Genomic DNA, 24,821 nt, shown 5'->3' on the forward strand with positions numbered 1-24,821 from the left:
TCAGGCAAGGGAAACTGTCAGGATCAGGATGGGACTTTTTCTGGGAGAAGAATAAAGTGAACAACATCCGCTCATCATATATACACACATATATATGGTGCATAGACATACACACACACACACACACACACACACACACACATATATATATATATGTGTGTGTGTGTATACATATGAATATGTGTGTGTGTGTGTGTGTGTGTGTGCACCAAGCGGAAGGCTTCATCTACAGCCAATAGAGGGCTGTTGCCTGCCCTGTTGGGGAATGCAGTCCAGATGTTTTTAGCTGCTTTGAACCAAGGAGCCCTCTCTAGAGGAGGTGACTACAAATGCTTAAAAATTGCCTGTCAAAAGGAATGGCTTTACTTAGCATAACAAAGGTTTCCCCAGGTGAATTCAGTGGTGTCCAAGTCATGAGAACTGGCTACGGATCTCCCCTGGTCCCCAGAGCTCTCAACAAAGAACAAAGATTCTAGCGGTTCAAATCACAAATCACTGGGTAGTGTGTCCTAGGCTTTCCTCCCAAATGGCCAGTCATCTAGCTACTGATTTACCAATTTTTTTTCTCATACCCGGGACCTCCTCGTGTGCTAGGCAGGCACTCTACTACTGAGCTGCATCCCAGCCTGATTTGGTCAACTTTTCATTCTAGGCTTGCTTGATGCACCTAATTCGGCTTTGGACCGGCTGGTGGGGCATTTGCTAACCAGCGTGTATGTGTAGATGAATTTGATTCCGCAATGGCTTTCTCCCTAAGCTGGTGTGGAGCTAAGATGGCTGGAGCCTTCGCTTTCCTTACTGACTGACTTAACTGAGAATTACAACTTAGGTTAAAACAAAGACAAAGGCTTGCCGGCTGGGGGTGGGGATGCATGCCTCTGAGCCCAACCCTTGAGGGCTGGAGGCAGGAGGATCAGTAGTTCATCAGCAGCCTCAGCTGTGTGAGACCCTGTTTACAAGACTGGGCAAAACCAAAACAAAAACCCAAGTGACTAATGGGTGTGGGGGCTTAGTCATATAATCCCATATAATATAGAGGTAGAAGCAGAAGAATCAGGAGTTCAAGACCAGCCTGAGTTACATGGGACCCTGTCTCAAAAATATCAACCAATAAACTAACCAAATACACACACACACAAACAGAGAGAGAGAGAGAGAGAGAGAGAGAGAGAGAGAGAGAGAGAAAGAGAGAAGCAGAAACACTTTAGTGTGCTTTTATTGATGCTATCACTGTCTTCTCTGCTGTGATAGACCAGCCGCGGCATGGGTGAACCACGGCCTGGGGACCGTTCGGACTCAGCAGGAAGCAGCACAGCGCCCCTTACACACTTCCTGCTTCTTCCTCAGCCACAGGACTCAGTACAAATGTTGTACTCATCGGCTTTGACCCCTTTTTATGGCACTGGGGTCAAACCCAAGGCCTCCCATATACCAGGAGAGGGCTCTACCACCGAGCCACCCAGCCACAGCTGCGGCTATTTGACACCAGCTTTCCGACTCCCCGGGAGCTTGAGCCAGCATGAGAAACAAGATGAGCACCGCCACAGGAATGATGTTTCTGGAAGGAGCTGGCTTGTGTGTGCATGTGTCCATCCCAGCGCTGTCCGGCAATCCGGCATCCGTGGGATGGGCCCGTCTTCACAGCCCAGGCTCTCTCAGTTCCCGGCATTCTCTGGCTCCTGGTCCAGGCACAGCTGCCCAGTGGGGCTGTCAGTGTGTGTGTTGTGTTGGGCAGGCAGCGTTTCCTTGTTCTTGAATTTGGATCCAGATCTTCCACCGTCCCGGCAGGCTCATTGGATGATGCCAGAGAACGTGTTGATGGGCATCAGGAGAGAATTGGGCTTGACCATGCTCTTTTCTGTCTCCTGCCCATGTGAATTGAGGCCCGCCATTTTGGATTTCTGGGCCCGTGAACATGGCTCTGGGCAGGGACCAGCCTCAAATCTGCAGTGGGGAGAGACCAGCTTAGAAGATAATCAGGGAAAGGTTCAGCCAGCACATCTAGAAGGCAGACCAATAGTTGTGAGGCACAGAGGAGGCATCTCAAGGAAGACAAAGGACAAACCAGAGCAGGAGGTCAGAGTGCACCAAAGTTCCCTGATAGTGGGGGAGATGCTTAGATCTAGTCATTATATTTTTGCATCTACCTCCCGGAGAAAACCTGCAGAAGTCACAAAATGGGGGGTACAGATGCCCCGACAGGGGAGTCTGTGATGGAGGCTCAGTGCCGGCAGAGGAGCTGGAACAGAGTTGCTTTCAGGCTGCGGGTGCCCCTAGGAATCCTGGGAGCACTTAGCACTAGCCTCAAGTCATAGGGCAGGTGCCTAAAGCCTGCCAGGCCACAGATCTGACCCTGATAGGTACCCTGAGCCAAAAGCAGGAGACTGTGGGAGCCCGAGGGATAGGAGGGCCCACGCACCTGACCACATCTCTGAAGGTGCGCCCGCCATCCTTGTCCAGCCACAGCGTGAGCAGCCTCTGGTCTTGGCTCTGGACTTGGATACTGGATGTCCAGAAGGTGTTTGTTGCTGTCTGCATCAGAGAACGGATTATGTAAATGTAACCTTTGCTTGGCAGCGCTCTGCTGCCAGCGCTTCCTACCCTGGCTTCCGTACATCCCAAAGGTCCCCACTCTTTTCCTGCTAGTGGCCGAGCAGTGACTGCAGAAATCCTTCCTCACGCTTGGCTGTGGCTTCGGTTCTGTGGTTCTCTTCTCGACCCGTTAAGCTTTGTTGTGAATACAAATTAGAATGCCTCGGGCAGTACACATCAGGTTATCAAGCGAGAGTGGCACCTCCTATGGCAACCGTATTGCTAGGCAACCCCAGTTCTTGGCACTAAATTATGTGCACAGTTCCTTACCTGGGGCAGATGTAAACAGGGGGTTTAGGAAATGGTCAAATAAACCTGAGTCAGTGAGAAAGCAGCCGCCAGGCATTCTTGTGACTGCAGACAGGGGGGACTTCCAGAGAGGCCCTTCCTATGGAACAGAGCACTCTGAACCTTCTGGGTTCCAGCAGGGCCTTGCAGAGTCCCATTCCCCACACAGGCAACCCCAGTGCGCCAGGAAGCCTTGGACTCAGTTTCCCCCAAGTTTTCAACCCTGGACACTTATAGGAATCACACAAGGTGTGAAAGCCAGTGGCCAGGGAGAAGTAGAGCTGAAAGGTGTCTTCTGGACATGACGGGACCGCTGCGTTCAGCAGCTTTGGTTGCCTGCACGAGACCTGCGCAAGAGCAAGCCAGTCAGCCTTCTAGTGTGGAGGGAGAAGGGGTTTAGGGGCACTGTGTGCGAACTGGCACCGAGCAGAGTCCTGGAAACGGCTTCCACCAACCGGCCCGTAGGCACCTCTGTGGGGTATTATTATTATTATTGATGCCTGATGTGGGAGGCCCCAGCACTCCGTGGGCAGGGGTCCTGGGCTGTGTAAGAAAGTAGGCTGAAGGCTGAGCGAGCCAGTGAGCAGTGCTCCTCCATGGTCTCCACTTCAGGCCTTCCTCCGGGTTCCTGCTTAGGTTCTGGCTTCCCACAATGATGGGTTATAAGCTATAAAAGCTGGAATAAAACCTTTTCCACAGACACAAGCTAGGACGAGTCCTCATGGCCGAGCTACGGACAGGTGATGGCATCTAGGAGGTGGAGGAGTTTTACTTAAGGGAGTGGCCCCTGGTAGGTCCATGAGCCTCCAGCGGATGGCCCCACACCCAGGAGTATAGGAGAAACAAGCTGGATCTCACGGGTTATTATTATTATTATTTTTAAAGAGGACAGGCCTGGAATGGTGGAGCACACCTTAAAGCCTAGCACTTGGGAGGCAGAGGCGGGCATATCTCTATGAGTTCCAAGCCAGCCAGGGCTGCGTAGCGAGTGCCTAGAACAGTGTGTGGGAACGGCACTGTGTTTGTTATAGGTTAAAAATGTGCACCATCATTGTTGTTATTGTCCACTGCAATTCCCCCAGAGGAGTCCAAGCACAAACAGTGGTCCTGGCGATAAAGAAGGAAAGCTCCCGCCTCCTAGCCCAAACCCCTTTCCTCCACTTCCTCGCCCCTCACATGAATCTGAACAAGCGAGCTCTGGGTGAAGGAGAAAGATGCCCGAACCCCCATTAGATGGGAAGGGAGCAGACCCCATGACAGAGGGTGACAGAGGGGAAGGGAGAGGCCAGGCTGCACAGCAGAACCGGAAGCAGTCTGGGCTCCCTGGAACTCTCAGCTATGAGGGAAGGGTGTGCTATGGGCAGCTGAGCAGGCCAGTGGACAGTAACCAGACAGATAGCCAGATGCTTGTTCACACTGGGGGAGTCGACAGTCTCGTTCAGAACCACAGAGAGAAGCCTCAGAGGGGTGAGACCCGGCACAAGGATGACCCAGCGGGGAAGCCAGGGCTGTCCAGTTTACAGACTGCACTCAAGCTGACTGTAGCTGCTGAGGGGATGGGGTCACCCAAGTGAAGAGACTGAGGTCTGAAGAAATGGGTGCGACCTGCTGAGCTCCTCACTTAGGACGCAGCAAACTGATTCTTATTCAGGGTTCTGGCCCCGCTGCGTTCCTGTTTGGCAGGACCCAGACTCCCACTCCAGATGACCAGGGGCATGTACTCGCCTCCTCGCACACCTGTCTGTCACAGGTACCTCTGGAGTGTGCATGCCAAGACACACCCTACCTCCTGGGCTATGGACGCCGAAGACAGCACACAGCTATAATGCAGCTATGGAGGCCAGCAGCAAGGCCAGCGGCAAGGCCAGCTGCAGGCTTTGCAAAGACCAGAGGACAGGCCAAATGCTCCTGTTCCTTGTTGGCCTCACTGTGTTCCCCGTCTAATGCCTCCTTCTGTCCCTGCCTCGCTGGGGTCACCCCGTCTATGGAGCATCCAATCCAGTCAAAGACCAAGTCAGCCACAGGGCTCTTGCTGTTCTCAGCCGGGAGCATCTTCTCTCCAGCTCATCAAGAACTTGTGGCTTGGTGTTTACCGTCTGATGAAACCTGCCAGGGTTCCAGGAGAGGAAATGCAGCTGCCAGGAACTCAGCCAGTCAGAGAGATAAAAGCGGGAGCTTGCCAGTCTTGCCAGGTTGATTGGCTTACACACCCAAAAGCCCCTGGCCGGGTTATTCAAAGAGGTCAACTAGCAGAGGCTAGTATAGGAACTGACTCCCAAAGAGAAGCGACAGTTGAGGGTGGCCAGGTCTTCCTTACAGCGTCAAGCTTAAACACCACACTGTCCCATGCTAAGGCTGATCTGCACCCAAGACACAGTGTTATCTCTAAGCAATCAGGGCTGGGTAGTTTGCCTTGGAGGAAAGGAGCCTCCGGTTCAGAGCTGAGGTGCTTGAAGCTTTGGGTGGTTGGCGAGAGCACTCATTGAGACCTGCTGTGTGCCAGATACGCTGAGTGCTAAAAACATCAAGCCGGGTGCCTGCATCTTGACGCTGTAAGGAAGACCAGGGCTGGGGAGCACAAACACGGGGTACCCAGCTCGCCGGGGAGTGGGGGTAGGGAAGATCTGGAGGGACAGGCCAACCCATAGATGGCCCCGGGTGTCCTCATGCGTGGGCAAAAAGGATGTGGGGACAAGGATAAGGCAGGAAAAGCCAAAGGCGCAACTCCCGGAACACTTTCAAACTCCCAGGCAGGAAATTGAAATATAAAGGTTAAAAAAATTAAAGAACAGCTGGGAGTTGGTGGCGCACACCTTTGATCCCTGCACTCGGGAGGCAGAGGCAGGCGGAACAAGCAAAAACAGATAAAAGAACAAACTTGGGGAAATATTTAAAAAACATGAGACAAATAAAAGGATGATGTCCTCATATAAAACAAGGATACCGTGGCATCACTATTGGTGTAAATGTAAACAGGAAATAAACAAGTAGTCATCAGTCAATGTAAGAGAAATAGCAGCTTCGCTAATTTGGAGTGACAGGAATCCAGACTAAAGCTATGGAATTTTGATGATCAGACTCACAGAGCTGAAACAGGTCAGCCAGCGTATGGACTGCCTCCGGAAGCTGGCATCCACACATGCCATGGTGGCGGAGCTTAGAGGCCAGCGCTGTAAAATGTCCTGAGGTACAGATGCCAGCTCGCTAGGGGAGGTTTTAAAGGTGTAACCCTAAGTGTGTTACCCTCAGTATGCTTATGATAGTGAAAGGAGACCATCTAACCGTACAAAAAACATTTCAATAATCGTTTAAATATGTGCAAACATTATAAAACAATATTTGATGACACCAACAAGGCTTCATCATGTTATATGCACAAAGTCTTCACATATATACACATATATTATATGAAATATATGATATCTGTATCTAGCTATATATTTTAAACAGGGTCTCACATGGTTGGCCTTGAACCCAGAGATCGGGCTGCCTCTGCCTCTGCTCCCAGAACGCTGATTAAGGGCGTGCGCCACCATTCCCGTCCTACTTTCAGATATTTTCGAGCAAAAGCATCACTATAAACCATTATTTACCACATCTATCAATTATACAGAAATATATATAATAAAAACTCCGAAGTGTGTTTATATTCAAAAGCGTTGCCAGCCCTCCTAGCCATTCACTGGGAGTCCTGGTAAACTTCTTTTGCCTTTTGACATTTTCCAAAATAAACGATGAAACTTTTCATCTATAGTTGAAAACATCACCTTGCAATGAAGAAATGGAAGGAATGAAAAGGGATCCCTGGCTTTGCAGCATGCAAAGGGTTAAACGCAAAGCAATAGTAGCAAAGCAGTCATGCGCAGAAGGACCTCAAACCCCCAGGAGTTTCTTTGTAAAAGCCTGAGCCAGGGAGGAGAAAAGGAGTGCCACTGGCAGCCAGGGAGAAAACTGGCCCAGGTAGCATTTCTTGTCTGTTTTTACGATGCAGAGGAGACCCGAGTGGGGACAGGGAGAGACCAAAGGCGGAGAAAGAGAACATGGACTCCAAGGACCCCAGGAAAGGCTCTGAGTGACATCAGGCTCTGGGTGAGCAGGAATCTGCGGGGCCTGGTCAGTGTGGGTGCGGGGTTTACTCCGGGGGCTGCCGACAACCGGCCTGTCTGGTGGGTGGCGCACAGGAATCCACGGCGGAGAGAGCCCGGCTCAGGTGAGATCTTGGGGCTTGGAGGTCAAGTCAAGTGTGAGGTAGAGAGAAGCCACCGGGGGACAATGAGTTGAGTCTATCATTGATCACTAACTATCGGCCAAGGCAAAGCCAGGGGGCGCGGGGTGGTCGGAGAAGCGATGAGGGTGACCGAGCTGCTCTGTAGGGGTCCGGTTGCAGGGCGGCGGCTGGGATGTGTGGGCAAATGTGGTTGTCAGGGGATGTCCCAATCCGCAGCCAGCTGCAGGTGCAAGGCGGGCTCTGCGCCTGTGCTAGCCGGCGGAGGCCACGCGCTCCCCACGTGGACCGGACAGCCCCTCAGCGTGGTGGAGGGCCGCCAGCGGCTCCCTTCTCCCAGCACCTCCCCCGTGGACGCCCTCACGCTCTGCCCTCCCCCTTCCCAGTCCGGCGAACTCACCGTGAGCGACCTTCCTGCCAGATTGGAGGACTTGACGACCTCCGTCACGCTGACGCGCAGGCGCGAGCAGCCCGGAGCGGAGGCGGCGTTGGGCACCGTGCACTGGGAGAGCCCTGAAGCCGAGTGAGCGGGGAGACGCGTGAGTGGGAAGCTGGGGCTTCTGGGTCCTGAGAAGACCACCACGAGCCTGTCTTCCCGTCCTGCCTCCAGTTCACACCGCCCGGCAGCCTCGGCCTCCGCTTCAGGGCTTCGGGTCGGTCCCATCCACGCTCCAGTCTTCCCATCCCCTTCCCCGGAGAATCAACCGCGGTTCTGAACCCACGGTGATCACCGCTCCAAACCCCAGCGCTACAGCTTGAGAAAGTGCTCTCCCTCTGTAGCCCTGGCTGGCCTGGAACTCACTCTCTAGACCAGGCTGGCCTTGAACTCATGATCTTCTTGTCTCGGCCTCCTAAGAGCTGGGGTTGTAGACCTGGGTGACTGCACCAACCTACAAAGCATCTGCTGTGTGCCGGCTGTGTTCTAGGTACTGTGGGGAGAATGGGGAGCGGATCTATTTCTGCCTAGGTAACCGTCCTTGTGTGCTCAGAAGCAACCTTCCCCAAGCCGGTGTGGGTCACATTCCTGAACCCTAAACTGGAATTGCGTAGTTCTCAGAGACACCATGGGGCAACGGAGAGGGCCATCCAGTGAGAAGGCTTGGTTCTGAGTCTCCCGCAGCGGCGGCCTTGAGGTTATTTTCTTTGCTTCTGTTCCCGCTCAGGAAGGAGTTAGGGACACTGACAATAGCTGTCTCTGAGAGTTCACAGAAGTCCTGCACCTGACAGAGGGCTGCCAAGCTCCTGGAAGGTGTGTTCTGTGTTGCCATCTTTTCATCCTTCCAGGAGGCCAGCGAGCTCTTGATGAAAGCTAATGTTGATGCTATGCTATGTCTGTATAAGCTGATTTTTAAGAAAAGATTTATTTATTATTTATACAGTGTTCTGCCTGCATGTATGCCTGCACACCAGAAGAGGGAACCAGGTCTCATTACAGATCAGTCAGTCGTGAGCCACCATGTGGTTGCTGGGAATTGAACTCAGGGCCTTGGAAAGAGCAGCCAGTGTTCTTATCTTCTGAGCCATCTCTCCAGCCCAGAAGCTGAGTTTTTTAAGCTGACTTTTTTCTTTCTTTTTACTGTCCCTCCATTTTATTCATTCATTTATTTTTATTTTGGAACAATATATAAAACCCAACATTTCCCATCAGAAAGCTGTCAGCTCTGCAGGTCTAATTCAGAGTGGGGAAGCCTTTTGTCCCAACCCTGGGTCCTTCTACTTTCCAGCTGTGGAGGCCAGTCCCCAGGCTGGGAGAGAGTAGGCTATCTAGCATGGACCACCTGAAAGCAGGGGTCTTGCTTTGCTTGAGTCAGCTGGGTCTCAGCTCTTCCTAACCAGGACTCTGTGATGGCAGCAAGTTGTAAGACACCCCCCCCCCAAAAAAAAAAACCCTTAGCTTCCCTATCTCCCAGCAGCCTTCCCTCTCTCCCCAGCTTTTTCCTCGTCCCTCTCATCTTTTCCCTTTGCACCTCCAGCTCCTCACCTTCAGTGTCACCAGCTGGAATGGCCTTCAGCACCAAGCCGGTGGTCCGCAGAGAAACAGTGACCTCTCGGGGCCTGTGGCTGAGCAGGGCCTGGGGATGGGAATTGAAGAACAGAAGAGGGGGTCCTGGGGTCTGCCTCTCCCCCTGCATCTTCATCACGTCTCCCAGGCTTCCACCCTAACCCTGAGATTCTTCCTTGGGTACTGATGCCAACAAGGAGTCTGTGGCCAGTGGCTTGGACATTACTAGTTTCCAAGGAGCCAGTCTAGATGGGTAGCTCATAAGGAAGAAGTTTTTGAGCAAGAAAGCAGCTTTCTTCCTCAATCCCTGTCCCCCATTTTTAAAGACAGGGTCTCGTTAGTCCTAGCTGGCCTGGAGCTCACAGAGATCCACCTGCCTCTGCTCCCTAAATGCTGGGTTTAAAGACACGTGCTGCCATGCCCACCCAACCTCTGATTTCTCAGAGCACAGTGCCTCCTTGTCTGCATGTAAGATCGCCCTCATCCCTGCTCCATCTTTGCAGAATGCTCCGGAGGCCGAAAGAGTCTAGCGGGATTGTCAAGAAAGGAGGGCACGGTTCTTTTGTGTCTGTCCACAAGCCTCACATCCCACAGGCTGCTTTTCATTCGTGCCCCCTGCATCCCTGTCCACTAACCTTCTGGTAGCACAAAGACAGCTCAGCTCCGAGGCCCTCGGCTGCCCCTCTCCTGCGGGGTGAAGAGCCCTCTGAGGGGAGATAAGAGGAGGTGTAAGGTGAGATCCCCTCCCCCGTGTCACCAAGGCATAGCCGCTGGCAGCTGTCCCCAGATGGAGAGGCAGGGTCTTGGGAAGTCAGAGAGCTCTGAGGTAGAGCTAAGTGTGGCCCTGGCACAGCAGGGTGACCATGGGCCTGACATCTGGCGAGAGGCAGGAGAATGGGTGTGGAGGAAGAGCCTGCTGAGCTCTGGGGAGTGAGGAGCTGGGGCTCACCTTTGGGGGACTTGGAGTCTTGGATCTTCACTTTCAGCTCGGTGAGAAAAACATCCTCTATAGGGTCACGACTCAGGTTGGTGAAGATCTAGATGGAAAAAGGGCAGGGGGAAGGGAGGGAGGAAGAGAGGGAGGGAAGGAGGGGCTTAGAGAAAGCTTCTATCCTCGAAGCCACCCATCTGCCAATGCCAGCTTCTGAGCTGCCGGGTGACAGCCACCTCAGTCCTGACCTTTCCAGCGATGTAACCAAGTAGATGCTCCCCTCCCCCATCCCAAGCTCATCTGAAAAGACCTTGTCGCTAGAAAGAATGGAGGGAGAAGAATCAGGAGGTACTAACTCTGATCCAAGCTATCTACCAGGTCCTGGGGAAAGATACAAAGTTCCAGCTGTGAAGGAGGAGCAAGGCCAAGGCAAGTACAGTAGGGTGACTGCAGTTACTAGCAACACGGTATATTCTTAATAAAAGCCACCACGAGGTTGTGTTTCTGCTCTGAAATGTAGGGTGAAGTAGCAAACACATTAACCAGCCCGGTTAATGCAGTTTTACAACGTGTGCACATCATGAAGCCACACGTCACAGCCACAGATATATATGATTTGTGTTTGTTCCTTTTTTTTTTTTTTTAAAGATTAATTTTAATTGGGGCATGGTGGTGCACACCTTTGATCCCAGCACTCGGGAGGCAGAGGACAGCAGACCTCTGTGAGTTCAAGGCCAGCCTGGCCTACAGAGCAAGTTCTAGGACAGCAGGACTACATAAAAGAGACCCTGTCTCTAAATAAGAAACAGGAAGAAAGGATTTCTTTTACGTGCATGACATACGCTCCCCTGCGAGCCAGTGTCACATGCGTCCTTGAGATGCAGTCATGGGCAGAGTGAACCGCAGCGAGGTTCCCTCAGCCAGGTCCTCCGGAAGAACGAGTGCTGTTAGGCCCTGCGTCATCTCTCCAGCCCCTCTGTCCATGCCCGCGTGGAACATGAAGTGATTATCATGCCTGTTAGTTGCTGTGTAGTAAACACCTTAATCCTGGTTCTCTACACACTGATCAAACCCATCTCCTCCATGAACCTTTTTTGTGTTCTCAGACAGGGTCTTACTGCGCAGCTCAATCTGGCCTGGAAACGGTGATCCTCCTGCCTCAGCCTGCCAAGCGCTGGGATTACACGTATGCACCACTCTGTCTGGCATGATGGTGACTCTCAAGATAACCCAAATTATGTAAATTACTAACCATCTTTTTTTTCCTCTGAAGTTGTCTGAGCCTAAAACATATTTGAACATTCTCTGGGAAAACAGAACCTTAGAACCTGGTGCAGAGCAGAGGAGGGCTTGCAGTAGAGTCTAGAGGAGTGGCTGGGTCCAGGTTAGATGGAGAGCAGTGAGATCCCTCCATCCCTGTCTGGGGGCTCGTCCTACCCAGCAGCTCCGCTGGGTGCTGGACCCAGGACTTGGTCCACCCGTGTGCTTCAGCCCTCAGGCCTGGGGCAGAATAAAGCCAGTTTGTAGGTGAAGTAAGGACCACTAAGAAAGCCATAAAGGAAAGCTGACCAACCTCAGGGCAGAGAAGGAAGAAACCACAGCCCCTACAGAGGGGTCCTGCCCACCGGAATCAGCTGGGACGAGAACTGAAGGAAACGCTTGAAAGCTAGATTCTCCCGCACTGTTTAATGCCATCAAAGGTGCGGCGCTTGAGAACACACTAGGAGAGGACACTGAGGCTGGGAGAAAGCCCAGCACTTGGTGTTATAAACACCCATTCAAATGGGTTCAGAAAATTGTGGTTCTGCTTTCAGTCAGCCGGTAGCAAATGATGGAGACAAGTGGAGGTGAGCGGCTAAGAAAGAAGGTCCAGGAGAAGGTGCAGCATTCTAGCTGAGGGCCTGGATGGAGGAGCTCATTCTGAAATGGAGGAGGAGGTCTGTGCACCAGGAGGGGCCCTGTGAGGACTGGAATGGAGGGGATGCATTCTGGGTGTGCAGGACATTCAGGGGACCTAATGGTAGGAAAGTCACTTGCTGAAGGGAAGTGACAAACAGCCTCTGCCTCAGAGGAAGAGGAAACCGGCCAGGGATCTCCATGGACCAGGATGAAAGTACACACCAGGAAGAGGAGACATGCCAGGCCAAATGGCCTTGGAGCCTTTATTTCAAGTGAACCTTGGAAGGGTACGTGGCGCTACTGCTCCAGGCTTGGGTTTTGTTGGGAAGAGAGACAGGAAAATGAGGCAACAGAGTAGTTCAGATGAACTGACTAGCTGGAAACAAAAAAAGGTGTGAGAGGGAAGGATGGATGTGAGGGAACACAGGGATCTGAAGGTCCCCAAGAGGCTAAAGAGAGAAAATGAGAGTGCCTTGGGCGATCGTAACCAGGGGACAGAAGAAAGTCCGGAACAGCCTACCCCTGGCTCCCAGCTTTCTTTCTGCTTGAATCTGAGGTCTTTGAAGTTAATAATGAGCTGTTTTGTCCAGATACTATGAAGACAGGGTTGCTAAGAGCAGCCAGGAACTGATTTGCAGCCAGAAGCTGATTTGCAGACCAGCATCTCCCCAGAGCCAGAGGACTGACTCCGTGCCCTGCAGGCTGGCATGGTGCCCCGGGGAACCCCAGGGAGAAAACCTACCTTCACCTTGTAGAGCTGGAAGTAGATGGGTTGGTTGCCCATACGGACATAGTACGTGATGACATCCAGGATAAAGGGGTCCACGGTCCGGGATGTGTCCAGGCAGGGAGGCTGTGAGGAACAGGGAGGGTCTTTAGCAGTCAGCCACCTCCAGGCTCCAGGGGAGGGCACCATCGTCTCAGCGAGAGACTCCAAAGGCTCCACACACTCTGTGCTGTCCAAATCTGACCAATCCTTCAACGTGCCCCAAGCCTTCCCGGCCACCGGTTTTTACTTCTAACCAAAATACAAACTGCTTCTAGCGAGACTCTTTCTTCTCAGGGAACCTGGTTGATTTCACTTGCTACTGACCTGTAAGATGCATGCTAGCTGCTTGAGGTCTAAGTTGTGAGGACAGAACCTATATCTTTCTAGGCTTGGACTGGTTACTCACTACCCGGAAGCCTGGGGCAAAAGCTACTCAGACTTTTTGAGGCCTGGGTCATCTTCAAGGGAGAGATAAGAGACGGACATACGTCCAGGACCAGATGCTGTCCTTGTCAGCTCTGACTCTGAATCTGTTAATGTCCTTGCTAATGAACCGAGGGAGATGGTGTGTGTCCACAGTCCCTGCTCCTTGGGTGGCTGAGGTGAAAGGATCAGCTACACAGTGAGACCCTGTCTCAAAATGAACACCCAGTTATATTCATATTTACACGGGGCTGGGAATGGGCTCAGCCCCTTGTCTTCCGAGCTTCCCTCAGCCCTGTGACAGTAAAGCGAATGATCTCCAGGCACACAGAGCAGAATGTCTATGTAGATTAGCATACAGGCTGCGTACCCCTTACCGGAAACACTTGGGACCACGGAGGCGTTTCTAACTCCACTGTTTCCCCCTTGGGATTGTGGAATATTTATGGATAGCTGATGAGATATCTTGGCCATGGGGCTCAAGGGTGAACATGAAATTCATTTTGCCTCACATGTGCCTCATCCTCTTAGCCTGAAGATAATTCACACATTTTCAGTATGCCTGTGTCTTGACTTGGACCAAGGCATGACATTTTCTACGTGCAGCATCAAGACAGTGTTCTGAAATTTGAGGGTATTAGATCATTTCAAGTTTTGAATTTCCAGGATGGGCCTGCTCAAGCTGTGACACCAGAGTTGGGAAAAGACTCAGATTTTTCTTAAACATTGCATATCTAATCCAAATTCCTTCTGACTGTCATGTTTGGTTCACTGAAATACTATCTTAAAGAAGCATCTTGAAGATGCTTGGCCAGGTGTGGTGGTGCATACCTTCAATCCCATTGCCCAAGAAGCAGGGGCAAAGGTCAGTGGATCTTCATGAGTTCAAGACTAGCCTAGTCTACATAGTGAGTTCCAGGACAGCCAGGCCTACACAGAGAAACCCTGTCTCAACTCTCCCCCAAATTATGCTGATAATACATCATTGTTCACGGTGTCTTCAGGTCCTACACATGGGAGCTGCTTTTGGAAAGGCCATTCGAATGATTAATTATAAGAGGTAATAGAAAGAGGAAGAAAAATCTTTTATGTGTCCCGCTTGGAGGGAAAGTTACCAAGAGAAGAAAAGGGTTAATGAGGCCTCCATCAAACTGTCTCCTGTAAACTCTGACTTTCAGGGGAAATCCACTTTAATACCTTGCTAAACAGTCTTCTGTGTGTACAGAAACATCTTCATGCACTATTCAGAAAACACACATACAAACACACACACGGCCAGACATGTTTGTGTGCATAAAACAGGTAAGATGATATTCCAACCAGGCAGGTAAGAAACAAAATAGAGACCTTAGCACAGTGGCCAGTCGAAAAAAAGACAAAGGGTACATCTCATGCTATGTTTTCAAACCTTAACTTTCAAGAAACAAATGAGTAACTTGATAAGATCTACAAATCAGCAGCTTCCTGTTATACTGGCAAGACATCCTTTCTAATAGGAATGAGAGGATGGACTCACCATGACAAGAAGCCCACTATTAGGTATGAGGAATAAACTTAGCAGGAAATGGGTAGAGGCCATGGAACAAAGATTGTACAATCCCCACAGGCATCAAATAAAGCACTTAGGAAATTATATTACATCCCCAGAGAGGGAGGCTTAAAGTGTAAAGGAGGATGATTCTTGATCTTTAGTCAAAATCCCAACAGATCTTAAAAACTGGGTCTGGTGAGGAGGCTCAGCACTTGCTGTTTCTTTTGGAGAACCAGGATTAGGCTCCCAGCATCTCTGTTGGGCAGCTCGCAACTGCCTGTAACTCTGACTGCAAGGGACCTAATGCCCTCTTCTGGCCTCTACAGGCACCCGCCCATGTGTGCAAGCACACATAAAAAGAAATAAAATAAATATTTAATGTAAATAAATAAAAAATTAAAATAACATGCAAATCCTGAAGTTTATCAGAAAAGGTACACTAGGATATTCTGATATTTTCTGTAAATTAAAAATAACATTGTAGGCTCACCCTTCCTAGTATCAAAATAGAACCATATTGATTTGTACAGAGATCCACAAAAACACAGGCTCCCAGACATACTGTCACACAGACGTTAGAGTTCAGTCAGGGACACAAGCAGAACATCATATGGATGTGTCGGCATGGTTTATACAACTAACATCTTTGGGGCCAAACCTTTGGAAAAAGCAAGACCACACACGCGCCTCAGAGGAAGGACTAGAATTATTTTACATTTAAATTGCTTAATTATTTAAATGTAAAAGTCCAGGCTGTAAAGGTGTTTGATTATTGTAATCTTACCGTCTTAAGAGCGAAGACTCTCAGGGCTGGAGAGATGGCTCAGAGCAAAGTGAGTTGTACAAGCCTGGAGACCCAAGTTCAACACCCCCCCCCCCAAGAAGCCAAGTAAAGGTGGAAATCAAGAACTGTTTCCATAAAGTTGTTCTCTGATCTCCACACAAATGCTGTGGCATTCATGCCCTCTAAACACAAACACATACACACAAACACACACAGATTTTTTTAAAAGAAGCTTCCAGAGGCAGAAGTCATAAAGAATAAAAGTTCTGCATCTAACAACAGAAAACATTAAACCCTATGGGGGAAAAAAAAACCTGATGGGCAAATGACAAAGTGTAAAAACCAAACCCTTTGCAACCTTTATGTCAGCAAGCTGGTGTGAGCGTGAATCCCTAAAGGCTCCCTCAAGCCAGCTATGCCCCGCCCCCATTCTATCCTGCCCCTGTCCGGCATGAGCAAGGGATGGCAGATGCAGCCTGCGGTCAGGCCTCCTGGTTCCAAGGTCAGGGGGCAGCGTGTCACACCTTATTTTGCTACTTTGGGCAATCTTTCTCTGCTTCGTCTACCTGGCCTGTAAAATGGAAATGTAAGCATGGTGACGCTAGCTTCTGGGGACATCAGATCCTACCCTCTGTCTAAATCAAATGAACAAATACCATGGTGTTGACCCTGGGGTCAGGGGTCAGGGGTCAGATACAGCCTCTAATTGAGGGTCTCCTCATGGTTCCACCTCCCTCCCTGTCTGAGCTTTTTAAAATTTCTCCATCTTCATTCCACGCCACTCACACTTTGTCTGCCTTCCCCACTTCCCTCTCCTCCTCCCCTCTCCTCTCTTTGCATCCTTCCACCTTCCTCCCCTCCCTCCTCCCCACTCCTACCATCTCAGCCAGCTTGAGGATGGCGGGGCACAGCGTGTTGACGGTGCTTTCGTACCACGGGTCTGCCCGACCCAGGAAGGAAGCCATCTCTCCCAGCTCTGCCTTCCTGGATGCTTCTGGATCCTAGGGATTTGGGGAAGGAGGGGATGATAGACACCTTTCAGCCCCTCCCTCCCAGCCTCCCAGATACCAATGCCCAGAGCCCCGGGATTGTAGTGAAGCCATTTAACCTCTTCAGCTTCTACACTGTATGAGGACACAGTAGCTCTGTGTCATAAACTCGGGTGACGTGCCAGAGCTTTTGCTGAGGGTCACTGGTCTGTAACACAGGAAAAAAATCACTGTTGACCTTTAAAGGTCAGAGATAAGTATTGCTTGGGTCTTGTGGTTCTGGGTGAAGATGAGTGTGGCTACACACACACACACACACACACACACAGACGCTCCCACACTAATGAACTCTGGTCATCTGCCTCAGACTTTCTCGTCAGCTGAAAGCAAAGAATTTCAGTAGAGCTTTAACAACCTTCACTGTAAAGATTACCTAGAGAGACAATGTTCCCTTTTCTAAAAAAATATCTCAAGCAAAGATGTTAAAACATGTTGGGCGAAGCCAGGCTAAGTGGCTCACACCTGTGATGCCAGCACTCAGGAGGCAGAGGCAAGTGGCCATGAGTTGGAGGCCAGCCTGGTCTACAGAGTGAGTCAAGGATAGCCAGGACTAACAGAGAAACCCTGTCTCAAAAAGCACCCAACCAACCAACAAAAACATGCTGGGTGGTGATGGCTCGTGCCTTAAATCCCAGCACTCAGGAGGCAGGTGTATCTCTGAGTTTGAGGGCAGCCTGGCTCTACACAGGGAAACACTATATCAATAAAACAAAAACAAAAAAGATGCTCAAACAACAAAGGGCCCATGCTTCCTCAGGGCAGGACTATGTGTGGCCTTGGGTTTAACTGTGTCTGTGCCTGTGTGAACTCCTCTCTCAACTCTGAGAGTCTAACCCACTAGAGCGCATTCTTTAGGACAAGTAAATCCACCCAGAGTCTTTTTTCGTACTTTTAAAACTTTGTCATTTTTTGCTTTCACGTTTTAAGCTGGTTATAAACTACATCCTTTGAGCAAGCGAGCAAAATCAGGGATAGAGACATGGTTAAGGCAGGTGAGAGTGATGATCTTCCAAAGCCTGGGGGGGCATCCTTCCCCCCCATCACGTGCTTTCTCCTCTCTACTTAAACTCACTAACCCTGCTTCACTCTGGCTCATCCCTAACTTCTTCTCTGTGGTGTCATCAAGGTCTGGCTTTATTGAGTGACGCTCCCTGATTGGGGAAATGCCTCAGTTTACTGATCAGCACTGACAATACCGGTACAAAGACAAGAGGGAGCCCAGCAGAGGGGAGGCTACTGTGGCAAAACCGGAGCCTCGGCTTCTGGCCTGGGAGACCCCTCTAAGTCTCTCTCAGCTCCACAGTCTAAGGTCGTGAGCCTGGGAGGCAGGCTGCCCGTGGGCCCCGCCCTCCTGTCTTTTCTGCTGAGACCTCTGCTCTCGACTGCGCCCCCTCCCTTCCCATGGTCCCTTTGGCCCTGATTCTCTACCCCCCCCCCCGCACCCCTCACTCCCCCCACCCGCAACCCCCCCTCCCGGTCCAGTCACCTGAGGCAGCAGCACTGGTATGTAGTAGAGCTGCAGGCTGAGCCTAGGAGCCAGGCAGAAGTTCTTGCTTTCCCGTTTCCTGGCAACCAGCAAGGTAGGTGGGTAAGAACCAAGGTCGGGACTGGCAGCAAATAGCCTCCTGCTTGCCGCTTATCCTGTATTGACTTTGGGCCATTTGTGCTATCTTTCCGGGCCTCTGTTCACCCATTTACAACATGGCAAAGGTCGTCATTTCCTGTCAAACTGATGGCTGGTCACTGGGGATCCTCTACCGTGTCTCTCCTTGCCTTCCCCGGCCTGTTCTCCCGTCCCCCTAACGCCACCCGTACCCCCACCCCCGTCCCTCTTCGGGGGGCCTACCTGAGTCTGTAGTAAGCCTGGGCCAAGCGCCCCAGCACCCTGTCATCTCCCAGCACCAGCACGCGCGCCGTATGCACCCTGGAGACCCCAGGCAGCAGCTCCCCGTCCCCGCTGGGCCGGCCGGTCCTCCGATGCAGCCCCGGGGGCCCGTCCCAGCTGCCAGGCACGGAGAAGTCGGGGGGCCACACGCGCTTCCGGATGCCCCCCTTGCGCTGCAGTGCAGCCGGCTCCATCTCGGGGCTGCTGGGCGCCGGGAGCTCGTCACTCCCGAAGGGGAGGTCCCGCTCAATACCGCTGTCGGTGGACACCCTGGCCAGGTCCCGGTCCAGCCCCAGGCCTTGTAGGTCCAAGGCCTCCAGGTCAGAACTGAGGCGCAGCTGGGAGCGTGGGCGAAGAAAGAGCACCAGTTCCTTCCCTGGGACAGAAGGACAGGGGAGTGTCAGAATGGACGCCGGGAGCGTCCCCAGAAATCCCGGGCCCCTGTCCCTCAAACACTGTCCACCTGAACAGAAGCCCGCTGGGACACTTCACAAAGGCCAACAGTCTTGTGGTCAACAGTGGTCCAGAGCTCCACAAGCCCGGTTCCCTCCCGTTGCCCCACAAGCCCGGCTCCCTCCCGTTGAGGCCATTCGGTAAATACATTTCTTCCCTTTCTTTTCTCCCTCTTTTTTCTTTTCCTTTGTTCCTCCTTTCCTTTCTTTTCTTCCTTCTCTTTCTGTCTCTCTGTGTGTGTGTGTGTGTCTGTCTCTCTTTCTTTCTTTCTTTTTTTTTTTTTTTTTTTTTGAGCAGGGTTTCTCTGTGTAGCCCTGGCAGTCCTGGAACTCACCACGTAGACCAGGCTAGCCTTGAACTCAGAGATCTACCTGCCTAGAGATCTACCTCTCTCTTCGCAGAGACTGAAAGTGTGTGCCACCACAGCCAGTCAGTAACGTATGAAAATCTCTGAGAACCCCAGTACTAAAGAAATCACCGGCACCTCCCACATGTAGCCGACCCCCGACCCCCCCCAACCTCCCACTTCCTGGAGCTTCCCCTGGGACACAGATGCCAGGCCACCAGCTCCAGGGACGACTTTCCGAACCACTTTTAGGCCCAGAGAGAGAATGTATCTGGCATGACCCAGCATGCAAAAGGGAAGTGTCAAGATTTGAACCCAGTACTCCAGCACAACACTTCCCACAACTGACGTCCTTGTCCTCACTCACTACAAGAGCCAAGAGAATCGGGACAGGACACAAGAGTTGAGGGAAATGTCTGCTCTGGAAAGCCCCTCCAGATCTGGGAGCCGTAACAGGTTCTGCTTGCCTCCCTTTGGGGGACACTGATGGCATGAGCAGGAAGACACTCAGGAAACAGACCTTGAACACAGACAAGAGCACAGACGTGTGTGCGCGCGCACACACACACACACACACACACACACACACGACATTTCCACAGGAGCTCCGAGGCTCCGGCACCTACAGAGCTGCTCCGGGTCGCTCCACAGGTGGAAGGTGATGGAGGGGCTGGGCAGGGGGATGCCTGGCAGTCGGTCTTGGAGAAGGTCTCCTGGAGAAAGGAGCAGACGGTGGGGACTGAGGGGGGGAACACTGAGAGGATGGAGTCTGCCCTGCTCCCTCTGTCCAGCCTGGGCTGCCAAGTTCAAGCCTTGGCGTTCTCAGCGCTGACTTCTGTGGTGCTTTCCAGCCCATTTCCCCTGCACCTTGTAAGTGTGGGCGCAGTCAGCGACCCTACGTTCTGACACACTCGGGCTGTCACGCTGCGGGCTGCTCTGGGTGTCCATGCAACAGGACACACCTGGAGTCACCCCCATCGCCAGGGCACACGCACTGGAGGCTGTCAGAGCCCACTCATGGAACTCGCTCTTGTGGGGGTGTGGCATTGCTTCATCCACGTGCAAGTAGAAGGGCAGTGTGCGGAGCACACACCCACCCCAAGGGATAAATAATGCTGACACCTGCTATTTTCCGCCCTCCTCGGAGCTGTTCTGGGAATCACATCTGGAGGGTCACTCTGCCAGGAACAAGAACTGGAATCCTGGACAGGGTTTCTCTTTGTAGCCCTGGCTGTCCCAGTCTCGCTTTGTAAACCAGGCTGGCCTGGAACGCACAGAGATCCTCCTGCCTCGGCCTCCAGAGTGCTGGGACCACAGGCGTGCGCCACTGTGCCCTGGGGGCAATAATCTTTTCTACTTCCTAACTTACAAATTATTCGATTTGGCACATGCCCTAGGTTTGAATACGTGTTAGATGTTTAGAACATTAACGGATCAAGCTTTGCGGGTGTGGGCTGCCGTCGTAATCGTACTACCCACTCCCTTAGCCCGAGCCTCCCAAGGCCCTTGGCTCTCTCAGCCACAGGCTCCTTCTGCAATGTCTGGCTAGCCCGGCTCTTTGGCGCCCCCCGCGGTCGGCGGTCCCTCGGCAAGTCCCCACCGGCCCCGCTTACCCACGCAGCGCCGTCTGGTGGCCGCCGACCCGAGCAGCGAGCAGTAAATCTCCTCCAGCCTCTCCAGGTGTGCCAGCCGGCTGGGGCTGTCCTCGCTAGCCACCTGCTCTACGGCAGCCACGACGGCGTGGAAATAGTGCTCCAGGGCGCGGCGGGAGCTGGCCTGCGAGGAGGGACGGCACAGCCTGAGTCCTCCTCACCTGTCCTCCCCCACCCCCCGACCCCGCTGCCGCACTCCTGTGCTAACTGGGCTACCAACAGTCCGGCGTGGCGCCACCCTTGGCTCCTAGGAGCTGGGCAGGAGCTGCCCACCTCCAGAGCCTGGGTTCCCGCCGGCCTGTGGCCACTGCCCCCTGTTGCCTGCAGGTGGGTAGTGAGGTTCCTCTCTGTGTATTTTGATGGGCGGAGCAGAGGACGGACCTGAATAATGGGCTGAGAAAAAAGCCGCTGACACCTCCCCACTTCCTGAATCCGGCCAAGCCCGGGAGGCAGCTGAAGCCCCGGTGTCCGGATCCTCCCACCCGAGACAAGCCCTCTCCGTCTTCCGCAAGCATCCAGTCCAGTCTGCCCCGCCGTCCATGCCACCAACAGAAGGTTGGCACCAGTCCTCCCATCGCCTCCTTCCCAAGACGTTCAGGCCCTGGTGCTAACTCTCAGCCAGAAGGATTTCTTGGGCTGAGGCTTAATCAAAGAGAAAAAGTGGCAAACGAGTAAGTGTAGGCCTAGCCCACAACAGGAGCTGAGCGTGAGCCCCCCTGTGTCAGCGCGCACACTGAGCAGCCCCCAGAAGTGCGTGTTTCCCAAGGAACGTGTTTGCATGGGCTGTGTGTCCCGTGCCGTGGGGAGACACACGTTATCTGAGGCAGCCTCACAGCTCCACGTGTTCAAAAGGAGGCGGGCTGGGAGGCGGGAGGCGTAAGCTTGACATCAGCCCCTGTCTAGGGGCTCAAATTCTCGCTCGGCTGCTTTGCATCTGTGTGAGCTCGGGGAGACGGTTTCCCTAAGCCTTGGCTTCCCGGCCGTACGCGTGGATGTGAATTGCCTTTCGCAGCACTATGGGAGAACTTCAAAACCTGGCCAGGTTTAGCACGCTGTCAGGGTCAACGGCCAATGAACTGGCTGTTAAACCACTGATGTCATTAGTAAGGAAAGATACTTAATGTTCATTCCTGCCCTTTCTAAGTAGAGGAGTTATGGGTGGTTTTTATTTCTCTCTTTAAGGGTCTTGTCCGTAGTCTTCCTGTTTCCATTAATGAACACGTGTGAGCTTTGGTGTGGGGACAGGGGGACATGGACCAGCAGCAGGCGGAGTGCGGGGAGTGATATGCCGGATGCCCCGGGCATGGTGTCGTTACCTGCAGCTTCCTGGTGAGAGCGCCTGTGTGGCAGGCTTCCCCCAGAGCGGCCTTCAGGGCGTGGGAGACCACGTGGCGCATGCAGGCCTCGGGGCTCTGCTGCTCCTGGGCCGCCTCGATCTCCAGCAGCAGGGCGCTGCACACGGAGGCAGAGACCAGCTCAGGGTCCACAAACAGCAACACTCTGCGGGCGAGAATGGAGCGAGGTGCTGAAGGGCACCCTGAAAGCTCTGCAGGCCCCACCCAGCTTCTATAACACCCTTGATAACAAAAGCAGTTTCTGGTGGTTAATTCCCCAAAAATGAGAAGCCTGAAGCTTCAAGTTCAAAAACTACAAGCCAGACAAGTGGGGGAAACGGGGACCACAGCAGACAGCCGTGTGCACAGCCCTTTCGGAGGGGTGGCTGCACGCCCCCCCCCCCCCCCCCCCCCGTCACCACAGCCTGCTGGTTCCCTGTGGGGAACAGGCCAAATCCTGCATCCAGTGAAGTTCCAGACTGAATCCTGCTTTCCAGTCCTTAGCATCCTGGCCCTGTGCTCATCACCTTCAGGGGAGACCCTAAACCCCTCTTTCTGGTACTGTAGCTCTGGACAGACGCCAGCTTTGCTCATCCCCCTGGATGAAAACGTTCCTTCTTCAGGACACTGGGCCATGCCCTCCGCTCTAGCACTAATTCCCCGGGTGGCCTTTCCCTCAACACCCTTCCTGAACATGCCCAAGTCTCAAACTTACGTGGTGCCACTCAGTGCCAGTCCATGCCTACAGCAGAGAGAGGCACCCACCCCCACACACACAACCTTACCACTCTTCCTCCAAACATGAACCAGGGACACCTCATCTCAGAGCTGCAAACTCACTGAGGAAAGCCCCCCCAGGGTCGGCCCTGCAGAGCGGCCATCCTCTTGCTGCCTGGCTTGGTTGGATGTGGCTTTCTTTGTGGCACAAAGCAGGGTTGTGGGGGAGGCTGTGTGGTTCTTCTGCCCAGGGGCAGGGTTGCTCTGTACCCGGCCAAAGAAAAAAGGCCCAGAAAACGACCCAGAGCCACCACCCTTAGCACTGCCAGGGCGTGGGTGGGTGTGGGAGCCCTGGTAAGCGTTGCTCTTCACCCAGCCTCCTCTTTTTGCCCACCTGTCAGCAAGCCAGCCCTCTTACCTGTCCTGGTAAGGGTACAGCTCACTTGTCAGGTTCTGCTCGGCGATGACGGTCCTCTGGTACAGTGTACCTGCAAACCAGACCACATCAGCGAGCCGGCCTCTGGGCCTCTCCCTCTAGTTCTCCATCTTTCCTGGCGCAAACAGCCTGATCTTGAGTGGCGCCGCACGGCAGCATGGGAGGCCAGGATGGGCAGCAGCTCTCACCTGGGACGGCCGTCTCTATTTTCAGCCTTATGGCACAGTCCAAGGCCACTGTGGAGTAGGGGGCAGGCAGGGTCAGGAGCCTGGTGCAGAAGGTATAAGCTCTGTGGTAGAGGTCTTCCGTGATGCCTGTGGCCTGGTGGGAGGAGGGATTGACTGACGCCCCGGGCTTTGAGGGGGCTGGGGTTGGGCGGAGACGCTGCAGATGGAAGGTTGGGACTGACAGCCGGCTGGCTCTCTCCTCCCAGCCTCTGTGAGACCTCCTGACAACACCACTCTCCACCCTAGCAAGACAGAATCCGTCCCTGCGTCCTCGGTAGCTCAGTTCTCTCCCAGCCTTGATGCAGGCTAGCAGCAGGCCCTGGGCCTTCCCTCCCTCCGCTCTTCCCAGAACTCAGAGAGCTGGAAAAGGAGCTGGTTTCAAGCCCCGGGACATTTATTAGATAAGGCTTTGTATCCTGGACCAATAGGATGAGGAGTTGGGGAGAGGGCTCTGCTAGACGAGATTGTAACTCTGTAGGGAAGAGAGGGCAGGGCTTTTGAGATCAGAGCGACTCAAAAACCTCTGTCGTGTCAAAAAGCCACACTGGCCACGTTTGCATTTTTCTCCATGCTAGACTTCTGTTATGCAGAACCGAGTATTAAAAACAGTTTTGGGCCAGGCACACGCCTGAAATCCCAGCACTCAGGGATGCAGAGGCAGGGCGATCAATGTAAGTTGGAGGGTAGCCTGGTCTACAAAGCGAGTCCAGGGCAGTCCAAGGCAAAAACATTTTTGCTTTCTCTAGTCTCTTGAGTGCGTTGTTACAGGGTGAGGGTGTTGGTACCCGAAATGATAATGCACAGTGAACGAGGGTCCACCACGATCAAAGACTGTCTCGACTCCCCCATTGCCTGTCTGATAGAAAGGAAAGCATACAGTGTATGGGGAAGGGAAGACCAGGCTTGCCCTGGCAGGATTAGGTGTCAACTAGGAAGCCAGGACTGGGCCTTGGGACTTGAAATTCCAGTCACGTGGGTGCTGGAAACTGAACCCGGGCCCTCGGGAGAACGGCAGGTGCTCTTGACCACCGAACCGAACCATCTCTCCAACTGCAGTCGCTCATGATTCCAGAGTCAATTCACTCTTCTTCCCTTTGAAAATGGAGCTCTCTCCCTTGACGGCCCCCAGCCTCCTGTGAGCCACCCTGACCCCCAAGCTGTCTCACCTTAGTGAGCACGTACATTAGAGTGAGCAGCAGGGGGATGATGACGTGCTTGGCGTCCTCGCTCTCCGCCTGGAAAACAGGGGATGCTAGCTCAGGAGATGCTAGCTCTGGG

The 24,821-nt window shown here is 52.9% G+C and overlaps 1 protein-coding gene and 1 long non-coding RNA gene across 5 annotated transcripts in view; one reads left to right on the forward strand and one right to left on the reverse strand.

The window, feature by feature from the left end:
• Positions 1-1,206: 1,206 nt before the first annotated feature.
• Positions 1,207-24,821, reverse strand: part of Pik3r6 (phosphoinositide-3-kinase regulatory subunit 6) — a 41,824-nt gene continuing 18,209 nt past the window's right edge. For 2 of the 4 annotated variants that reach the window (XM_021642479.2, XM_060363438.1), the window contains 16 exons: positions 24,710-24,778; positions 23,505-23,637; positions 23,299-23,368; positions 22,146-22,329; positions 20,791-20,953; positions 19,804-19,890; positions 18,340-18,754; positions 17,980-18,058; positions 16,323-16,445; positions 12,680-12,790; positions 10,057-10,144; positions 9,743-9,813; positions 9,087-9,177; positions 7,506-7,618; positions 2,420-2,532; positions 1,207-1,944 (listed from right to left, as the gene is read on the reverse strand). In XM_021642479.2, the coding sequence (XP_021498154.1) occupies positions 1,791-1,944; positions 2,420-2,532; positions 7,506-7,618; positions 9,087-9,177; positions 9,743-9,813; positions 10,057-10,144; positions 12,680-12,790; positions 16,323-16,445; positions 17,980-18,058; positions 18,340-18,754; positions 19,804-19,890; positions 20,791-20,953; positions 22,146-22,329; positions 23,299-23,368; positions 23,505-23,637; positions 24,710-24,778 (2,064 nt within the window). In that variant the 3' untranslated portion in view covers positions 1,207-1,790. The remainder of the gene's footprint in view (positions 1,945-2,419; positions 2,533-7,505; positions 7,619-9,086; positions 9,178-9,742; positions 9,814-10,056; positions 10,145-12,679; positions 12,791-16,322; positions 16,446-17,979; positions 18,059-18,339; positions 18,755-19,803; positions 19,891-20,790; positions 20,954-22,145; positions 22,330-23,298; positions 23,369-23,504; positions 23,638-24,709; positions 24,779-24,821) is intronic. The other 2 variants (XM_060363439.1, XM_060363440.1) reach the window with 2 other exon arrangements.
• On the forward strand, positions 6,749-8,479 carry LOC132646272 (uncharacterized). Its single transcript, XR_009584388.1, has 2 exons — positions 6,749-6,969; positions 7,492-8,479. It is a non-coding gene; the product is annotated as an uncharacterized LOC132646272 (long non-coding RNA).

Source organism: Meriones unguiculatus, chromosome 11, assembly GCF_030254825.1.
Source record: "Meriones unguiculatus strain TT.TT164.6M chromosome 11, Bangor_MerUng_6.1, whole genome shotgun sequence".
NCBI lineage: Eukaryota > Metazoa > Chordata > Mammalia > Rodentia > Muridae > Meriones > Meriones unguiculatus.